The following is a 10525-nucleotide window of genomic DNA, read 5'->3' on the forward strand; positions in this document are numbered from 1 at the left end:
GGGGGAAATGCTCCTATGATTGTGGGATGGAAAAAGCGGACTGAGCTAGTAGTGACGGTCGAGTAGTAGAGGGAGTGTGTGCGTGGTTACGTTCGAGTGTCCGGAACGAACTCGGGCAAGTGAATTGTGGCTGTACACACATAAATTCATAAGCATATTTTATTGAATTCGTTGGGGTAATAAAGATAACCGAGCACACTGGGGCGAGCAAGAAGTGCAGAAATCGTCTTGCTCTAACATTTGCACTCCCGCTCCCGGCGCTCCCATTGCTCTGTAATGGTCTCGATAATCTTTCTTACCGAGCCTCGTTCCACACTGCGCGGAACATGGTACAGCAAGTGTGCTGATGTGGTTGCCTAATATGTACAGGCCATGTACAGGAAGCACACATCGAACGAACAATGTTCGACATGAAGCAAGTGATACTGCACCATAGTGTTGGTGGACAGAGATCGGAACCAAAATATCGAAACGAAAAGATGAAACATGCATTAGATCATATGGATGTGTGTTACTATTGTTTTTGCAGGTCTGCTTCATTTTACTATCAGATACTAGAAGTTACATTGCGCGTTATAATGCGATTTCGAGCATTTAACTAATCGCTACGAAATACAAAATCCATCCAATCCAAACACATCTAGAATGATTTAACAAAAAACCGTTAATATATTGCTGAAATACTAGACTAGAAGTTAACAAGGCTAAGACCAACTCATAACCTTCGTTAAAAGCTTCGTGTCTCGTAATACGGCGCCTAAAGCTCATGCTCACACTCAGCATGAAGTGACAGCTTAAAAAAAACAACAATCGAGCACACTTAAGCGCACAGGCGTGTCGGGGTCGACTGACGTTTCATCTCGACCACGTCAATTCGACACGTGGTGCCAGCAGTGTGTGAAGCAGGGTCGCCTTGCCCGTCATCCAAAACAGGGACCGATATGTGAAGCTGTAGGACATTCGGGGAACGTTCGAGGTGTACGAGGGAAAATAAATTAGACGCAACGGGCTGTTCGTCGCATGGTTTCATTTCAGAACCCCACACTGGGCAGAACCCGAGCGAACACTTATCCTCTGGCAAGGACGATCTTTGGGGCTTCATGAGTTTGATGGAGTGAGAGTGTTGGACGTGCATCAGCTGGTACGGTCCTTTTATTCCATGCTGGCTAACTGTTGTTGAAATGGGTCGCGCTCCGAAATCTGCAACGAACAGGCGAAAGTAATCTGCTGGTGGGTTAAAATATGTAATCGATTTTTTTTGTTCACTGACCCCGGGTGGGGGTTTGCACATTTAGAAGGATTGTGTGCTAATGCATTGCATGTTTCAAGCTTTTAAAAGCAAGCCAAAATCTTTTGTTTAATTTCCGTTTTTATGACACTTTTATGCTGTTAAAATCTGTACCTAATCGTTTCTGTTCTTTGTCCTGTCCATTTATGATGCTTTCTAAATAATTGCAAGAGAGATGAACCACGCCATTTGGTTGTAGAGTGTACGTTGCAATAAAAATGTGAAGCTAATTGTAAAAATTGCATATAAAGAAAAAAGAAAAGGTTTCAAGTATGAGCGGATGTTTCCGATACTATTCTACCGTTAGAAACCCTTAATGAACTGATCCCAAAGGTAAGGAATAATCGTTGATATATTACGAGGTGGAAGCGTAAAAAATCCCAACAACAGTATTATGCCTTCCACATCTTATGCTTAAGCTGAGCGCTTTTTTTTGAAAGTTTGTCCAATTCGATACATGCTTACAAATGCTTATTGAAAAGTAAATGTTTTCTCACTAGAGCTGTGACTAACAGACTAGATTATAGCTGTTGTGTGCTAAAACGAACAACACACGATGCCATTATTTACCAGCCTTTTAGGCGACACGCATTTCGATAGTTTCGAAAGCAAATTAAATACAACCATGGTACAGATTTCCAAACATGGTACACAAGCCCTTTGACAAAACAAAGAAGCACTGGGCAGCGCTGTGAGTTGTGGTGTGTCGTTACCGTTCCGGCTTGTGCTACGATCATTTTTTAATTAAGTGTTCAGTGATGTTCCGCAATATTAAATGGATTCATCAACGCATTAACAGATAGTCGTTGCTTTTTCAACTCGATATGAGAGCCAAGCTGCCAAGGAGCGTTTGTTGAGGTAGACCAATTTTCTAGTCTAACGTGATGAAGGCAGAAAAAATCCATCATCATTGTGTCGGCGTGTTGATGACAGCAAAGGCTTAAGCAGATAATTCTTGGGGCGCTAGATTGGATGATTTGAAAAAGTTGCTTGACGATTATAGCCAAAGCAAATCAGTCGTTGGCTCGTGTGACGAAAATTGAAAAGCCATTAATTGCAGATGCGGCTAGTGCAAAGAAAATGTTGACGATTGATTGTGCCGAGCAGTTGTGCATCATCGGGTGTGCGTCCGATCAACGGGTGAACCCGGCAAAGCGTTTGTGACCTATGTAACAATGTCTGCAATGTGTCACGGACGTTACATTCCGGATGCATCACTGCGTGGGGTTTGATGCTTGTTGAAAAGTAGGTCATGCAGAACAAAGTCGTGTGATGACAGAAAGGTTCTTAAACACAAGATATGTGCGTGCCTGTCTGTGTGTGTAAGCTTGTTGTTTTTTGGTTATTTTTCCATGTGCTCTAAATAATATTGTTCCTTTTTTCGTGCTGTTGCTCCCATTACAGGCTGGTGTGTTGTATGACTATCGTCGCTATCATTTCAATCGATACGATCGCAGCCGACCTCTCTACAAGGGATCGCATACGGGTAAGTACGAAGGCAATCGCAGGGAAGAAAATGCAACCATACATGGGGCAGACATAAAAGCATAGCCCTTCGGAATTATGTTGCACTTTGTGTCGACCGGTACAGGTATCTCGGTGCACTACCACCGAGGATAAAAAGTGAACGAGGGTTGGAAACCCCTCCCGGAGCAAGTGTAGCGAGTGTGTAGCAAAGTGGTTGAGATAACAGGAAAAAACGACACCTTACCACTTGGACTAGTCAGCAGACCATGTGGCTAATTAGCAAAATGGAAAAGCATGTTCTCCTAATAGCATCTGTTTGGTGTCGTCCGGTGGTCCTACCGATCGTGGGTCAACGTCGTGCCGCTCTGCTGTACACTGGGAATATTTCGTGTCATCATAATACCGCAGAGATTTTTTTTAAATTTTTAAGGTGTAAATTTAATTTTAATATTTACAATTTCAAATGTATCACGTGAGAAGCGTTGGAGGTAAAATATGTTTTAAACAGTTTTTGATAATATATCGTTATATTTGTTTGAAAAAGTGTGCATTACCTATACACTATGAAATTAATTCAACGATAATTACTTGCTCCACATCAAATTCTTTGAACTTTTACAAACTTTGCATACTAATTTAATTGATTAATTATAATTTGACCACGCTGCATCACCGTGGAAAACTCCAACCATTCTCCTTTTTTCTCTTTGTGTATCCTCCACCACCTGTTACCGTTTCGGAACCGTTTCGTCTGTGTCGGAGGAACAAGAAGCAACACACAACAAGAACAACAAAAAGTAAAACACGACAGCAAAACAAGTACGAAACGGCAGCAGATTAAGTTATATCTTATCAACGTGAAACGGTGAAAAGCAAGGCATGGAAGTAAGAATGTAACATAAACAGCGATACCCTTCCCTTTTGTGTACGGTTCTCATCATTGCCCAACCGCCGCAGCAGATCCCTTTGGTGGCATGATGCCGCGTTTGGTGTCGTTTTCACGGGTGGTTGTAAGACATATTAATGCTCGATGCGGCGGCTGTGGCGCTGGCACACTCCAGAGGGCTGGCCGGCTTCGACCTGACGCCTTCGACTCTGGCAGGCTCTGCCCAAAAGAGGTGGACTGCAATGTGTGTTTGAGTTGGTAGTTTGTTGTGTGTTTGTGGACGGATGGAACTTCTCTCGCGATTGTTTGCACACGCTTCGCGGTAAGTGCCGTGCTGTTGCTCGAGTGCACTGCGCTGGAAGGAAATGTGGCGGAGCATGAATGGGGACCATGGGTCGTCTGTACGCACGCACGGATCGGTTGCCTCAGCCTGTGTCCGGATGCGTAAGCGCAAACAATTGTTCCCAATTCACACTTAGGTAAATTGGGCTGCGAGCGCGCCTTGCCGTGGCTGTGGCCCTGGTGTACCGGAAGTGTGTTAATGTACGATACGGGAGAGGGCTCATTACGTGTGGGGAGGGTTTGCGTAGCAAAGGGCATACCTGTACGGTAGGAAAAGGGTAACGATAGAATCCATGCTCAAACACCGACTTGCCCTGGATATGGGGATGAAAGGTGATGAAATGTTAGAATTTCTAAGTATTTTTTACTCCTTGCGATTGTTGATCTTTGTTGTAACTTACTCATCTGTGGGAAGACTGTGATGTACTACATTTTTTACTCAGTAAACAAATGAAAAACATAAAAGCATAAACAAGGAATATACAAGTTTGAACACATATAAGCGAAATTCCTATTTTAACTTTTTTTTATTTTATACTTTTCTTAATTTTTGAATGAAAATGTCAAATTAAATTATTAAAATCTATACTTACTAAATGTTGTTTTGTTTAATTCGATGCTATGATTTTCTGTTCACTAAATCATTTTTTCATTTGTTATACTAAGTTATGTATAATAGTACAAAACTATAGGAACGTAGTTAGATATAACCCTACCCATTGGATGTGGCTTAGTCAGCATAGAACGACTTTTGGTAAAGTGTTTGAATTTGAAATTTGTGTGCAGTTTCTTAATATCGTCCGAGATTAATTTCCTCGATCAGAAACCTCTAAGTGGTTCTCGCAAAAAGTAGTTCTCGGCTGAAAGCAATCTCTTCAGCTCCGAGAAAGCGTTGAACAGCATTACTGTGTCGTACCCTAATTTTCACTTCCTTATCCGTGTGTTGCCATAAAATTTGCACCGCAAGGGCAACTTTATCGGACCGAAGGTAGAGCAAAACGCCAGCGCCCGAGCGTGCACAGGACCGTTTCTCGCATCCCGGACGATGACGACAGGCCCAGACAACCAATCCCCGGCAATATTGCGGATCAAGCGAAACCGTAAGTTAAATCAGGAAACCTAATCGCCTTGTTGTATGCGGTGTCCGGCAAAAGATCCGGTAGGTTTTCGATTATGTTCGAAATTTATTGCCCCACGCACAGAGACCCATACATGTACACATCCGAGCGCACAAACTGACCAAAGGAGTCTTGTGCCAGGCACAATGTTCCGTGCTAGCGTGCCAGGAAGCAAAGGCACGAAGAGTTTTCCACCTTTTGTCGTGTGGGCCGGGGAGGTCGAAATTGAGCCTAGGAAGTGCGGACAAAAGTGATGATGTTTCCAAGCTTGGTTTCGTGCGGTTTGACCTATAGCACAACCTTACGGCACAGAATTCGAATCATGTGGGGTTGGTGTTCGGTTAAAATTCAAATTTTTCACCTACTTTATCGTGGCACAGTGGAAGCATGCTCTCAAGCGAAACCCCACGATTCATCCATCCGCCAGCACTGCTGTTTCGATGGCGTTCTCTTAAGCGTGAGCGTTTCGTGTGCAGGCTGGGGGTGGTAAATGTTGCGCAGCATTGCTTTCAGATTTTCCGGTTCATTTACTGCAGACAATGGTTCTGCCCGGGCGAGCGATAGCACCATCGTCTCCCCGTTTGCTGGAACGGAAGCGGAGCTCGGATCCTCGTTGGTGTGACGATAGCAGTAGCGCTAGATCAGATTTGGGTCTGGCTTTTTCGACGAGTGCCGAATGGGAACATGTTTAAAAAAAAAGGGGTTAGCTTCCGCAAGCAGCAGCAGCAGCAGCAGCAGCGAAGAGCATAACCGCATCTCGCCTGTTCTGCACGGCACAGGCTAGCATGTTGCACCAGAAGCAGCGGGCAAGGACGGTGAAGGCGAGAAGGTGCGGGGCAGTTTTTCCCAAAATTGGTCTGCCAGTGGCAGAGCTTATGATGATGCTTTTTTATGATGGTTGTTGTGCGATTGTGCTGATAGTTTTACAGCCGTTGAGTGTTGAATATTTTATGTCGCTTAGTGGTTCTTGCCTTTTGGATATAGTAACCGACTCTCTTCTAGTGCGCTTACTAAAAAAGTACCGTCAATCGTCAGCAGTTTTCAATTTTATGCAATGGATGTTGGGTTTTTGCACACGTACAGCTTGTGGTTTTTTGTTAAAAAAAAACTTTAATTAAATTGCAATCTATTTGTTTATTACCTTCCGCCTCCGTAACAGGTAACTGCACAATGTCAAACAAACAACATCAACGTAGAGACTATTGGTACACTGCACCACTAAACGGAAGGACACACGTTATGTAATTTCCTGTTCTGGAAAATATATCCGCACGAACGTTTAGTATGCACTCCCAAACGCGCGCACAATCCAACGTTGGCAAACGTGGAGTAAAAATAAACAAACTCGTTTCAATCGTTTTTGAATATTGATCCATTTCCACTTGTCCTCCGCTCAGAGAATTCAATCACAGCTTCTCGGCTGGGCGATAAATCAAAGCAGAAAAACTGCTCATTGGAGCAACCCCAGCCAGGTTGGAGGAGAAAAGAGGAAAAACAAATATGGGAGAGATTTTTGCGTGACCTTGCTGCAAGGGGCAACGATTTCCCACGTCTCAACGTACGCCCGTTGGACCCTTTACCGAGTCCGTGTTTTCGGTTTTGGAGTGGAGGGATCAATGCAAACAAAGGAAGGCAGCCAGTAAATTTGAACTCTCGCTGATGGTTGGTCAGTTTCTAGGTCAACGGTCAAACAGCACCGGAGACGAACACCATACTCATGGCTCTCCCCAGCCAAGGCAAACCAAAATCGGGGGCCCTTACAATCAGGGGGGCGAAAAAGTATTTCACTGTGTGCCGCGCGGTTGAAGGCAAATATTTCTCCCTTTTCCCTACCGTTTGGGGGGGAAGCATTTTGGGTCCAATGTTCTGTAAGCGATAGAAAGGAAGTGAGCGTCATACTGTGGCATGTGTGAAATATGATGAAATGCAACGAAAACCACTCATCATCGTGAATTATATCGGTTTCGGGTGGAATGAAATGTTGAAAAATGCCAACAATCCGAGGTGGGAATGCTTGGATGTAGCTGAGCATGGGTAATGATGTTAATATAACCCACTAGCCTTCGCCGTTCGTCTAACCGAGGCAGAGCGTGTGCGTTTCACTGAATCCTATTGACATGCTGTGTTGACTTCCGTGGTCGGTTTCGTTGCGCAATGTACGGCCACTGCTTCCATTTGGCTGACAACATTACGGTCAAATGCTTGGTAAGCATATTAACCTCCTCTCTATCTTCACTTGACCTGAGCCATTGCCACTATGGCAGAAAATTTCCACCCAAAAAATAACATCGCAAAACACGCGATCATGTCTATAACGCCATTGATCGAGCGTGGAAGATGAGGGCGAAAAGATTCTAAATTCCAGACAAACGGTGCTCGGTAATTTTGAGCTCTCGTGCTCTCTCGCGTGTCCGGAATCTTCTTTCAAACTCTGTCTCATGCAGCAACCGTTTGCTCGAAATATGATTTATGGACGCGGCCAACTTACTGTGTATGTTCTTTGGTGTTCTTTTGAGGGAGGAAATAAGTGTGTTTGTGTGCTAAGTTGAGAGAGTGGTTTGTGTGCGAACGGTATGCGAAACTAAAAATTTGTATAAACAAAACCGTTGGGCTGCGTTCATGATGGGGTTCAATAATCCTGCTGCTGCTGCTGCTCCAAATGCCTGCGCTTGTGTTGTTTTCTTTTTATGTTACGAACATGACCCTTTTGACGAGTAACTTCGCTGACGCACGGCTAGAGGCGACATGAAGGGCAATAGTTTACAGTCGTTTTGTAATTCGATATTGGCGCTCACCATGTTGGGGCAGGATTAAAGATGCTAGTTTTGTATTACTAAAACAATATGATGAACCCCTCTCCCAAGGTTGTCGGTTAGAAATTTGGAAAAACACTATATTTATTTGTTATATCATTTTTACATGATTAGAATATAAACCGATTTATAATAATTGATATTAGTTTGAGGGAAGATGATTTCTCGTCTCGATTTGATGTTTCTCCAGCATCGTGCTGGGCAAATCATTGCCAAGTATTAAAAAAAAACAATTTAATGTACTGTTTTCCTTCTACGAAATTTAGTGAAACGTTCTGAAAAATCAAAATTAAAAAAAATCTACAACACACACACATAGCGATTTGGTTGCGTATCACTGAATGTAATAAATGTATTTCTTTCCTCACCTATGAATGTACTTATCGCACGGACCACCGCAAGGACGCTTACAAATCATCAACGAAGCCTTAAAAGAACATATTTTACAATACGATTCTTGGCAGATGAGAGCCATTACTCGACAAACATGACATTCGCGATTATGTGTGTCATTTGAGCGAAACACCCATTTCGTATGCGGAACAGTTCAACTTCTGTTTCGCTTTCAGTAGCTACAGAAGAAAGCGGGGAAGCGGGTACGACCTTGGTAGCATAAGAAACACGCCTCTTACTGTCTCGTGTACAAATAGCAGAGGCAAAAAAGAGAGCCGTAAAATTCTAGCGGTGTGCTGCAGTGTGGGGGAAATAACATTTATGTCGTATGTGTAGAGACGCTCGATATGATTGCGGACGTCCTACGCATTCCATGGCACCGAACGACAAATGGTGACGTTGAATTACATTAACAAATTCAACAACGGCCAACCACCACCCATTGGTGTATCATGCGTACACACTCTCTACGCTGCGTTGATCATCATTCATTGTTTTGCTGCTACATTTTGCCACAGCCTATGTTACAAATTGTTTCCTTTCGTCCCTCCGTAACGGCGCCCTGTGACAGGCAGCATTTTTATTCCAATATATCCAAAAATTATTACCCCTCCCCACCCTTTCGCATGTCCCTGAGATTGGGGGAAAAGTGCTAAGGGCGCGGAATTTTACACCATCAAGGGCAGCACCAATTTTTATGGGTTGTTCGCCCATTATCGTTTTTGTTTCAGTTTCAGCCGCGCCAGACCGCACCATAAAATGACGCGGGCTTTGATTTACGAACATATGCTATCGATTATGGGCCCATTATGCCGGTGTGGGTGTGTGTAGTGGTGGAAGCAAACGGTAGTTCGTGGGTGATGTCATTTCGTGTGTAGAAATGCTTTCCATTTTCCCTTTGCTGGTGGGCACAGCTAGCTGATGCTTTGCATTTTTTAAGGAAGGATTGACAGATAAGTGAGCTAAGTGAAGAAAATTGGTTAATGGTCAAAGATTCACGCTACCGATTAATGGTGTGGATGATTGAGAATTTGTGAAAATGTGGTTCCACTTCAGAACTATCATTAATAATAGCTCATTAGAAGAATTAGAAGGACGCAGGCAAGAAACATTTTAATTGAATTAATCAGGGAGTTACTTAATTAAACATTAAATGAAAATCAGTTTAATTAAAAACAAACACCTGCAAGCTACCCTCTTCATCTACAATGAATGTTTGCAATATGCTTAAATATAATGAAATCATTGCCTCCAAATATTTCACCCTATCATTTGATCATTTAGCCATCTTCTTATGGTCTTCGATCGATGTATTTTGTTCATCATTTTGCATATAATCTACTGGCACTGTTTCTTTGCTGCGATTTTTTGCTTTCCCAAAGTTATTCCGTTGCTCGCAATTTGATTGCCATTTTGAAGAAAAGTTGTTTGCCGCCACTCACCGAATCAACGAAATCTTCTCAGCTTCTCATCGGCAGTCAAGTTATTCTGCCGTCTGCTAGCCCAACCAGTATAGCGAAAGCCGGAATGAAAAACTACCGAAATTCTACCGAATACCAATTGTTGGCAGAAAACTTGTGTCCTGTGCTTTTTGGTTGGTTATTATCCGAGTAGAAAGGGAAAAAAATATACATCCAACTTGCATCGAATTTGTGTTGAAGGTGAGGATCCTTTTCTGTGATGCATTTTCGCTTCCATTTGTTCTGCCATGTTCCGTTTGGTGGTAGTTTTTCGGCCCTAGCTCAGGCACGGCGATAGTTCTTTGTGCTACACACTAGCTGCATTTGACAGTACATGATGAAGCTCAGCCATATCAGTGCACTGTATGTGTGTGTGTTTTTTGTCATAGAGTTGTTTCGTATTGCAACAGCTTTCCTGCGGAATAAAATACCAATTTTGAACCACTTGCCACCTCCGTGCCTGCCTTATCATCAGCCTTCGCACCTTTTAGCTTGATCAACACAACAGGAGCAGCAGCAGCAAACGGGCGGCAATTTTACGCTCATTGTTCCGACAGTGGACAACTTTCGGAAGTTCGGATTCGCCAGTACTAAATTTAACATAATCTGTATAGTAATTTGCTGCAAATAGCATTCAAATGCTGGATGGGCACAGTGCGAGTTCGTATCGAGCAGCGGAAAGAGTAGTAGAAGTGGATGGCAAAATTTCGGTTGCTTCGGCTGCTTTGGTTTGGGTTCTGTTTCCCTTTTTTTCTGTC

At 43.2% G+C, this 10525-nt stretch overlaps 1 protein-coding gene across 2 annotated transcripts in view; it reads left to right on the top strand.

The window, feature by feature from the left end:
* LOC1279430 (thrombospondin type-1 domain-containing protein 4) overlaps positions 1-10525 on the top strand; it is a 92765-nt gene that overhangs the window by 16343 nt on the left and 65897 nt on the right. For both annotated transcript variants that reach the window (XM_061655368.1, XM_061655367.1), the window contains one exon: positions 2693-2774. In XM_061655368.1, the coding sequence (XP_061511352.1) occupies positions 2693-2774 (82 nt within the window). The remainder of the gene's footprint in view (positions 1-2692; positions 2775-10525) is intronic.

Source organism: Anopheles gambiae, chromosome 3 (assembly GCF_943734735.2).
Source record: "Anopheles gambiae chromosome 3, idAnoGambNW_F1_1, whole genome shotgun sequence".
Taxonomy (NCBI): domain Eukaryota; kingdom Metazoa; phylum Arthropoda; class Insecta; order Diptera; family Culicidae; genus Anopheles; species Anopheles gambiae.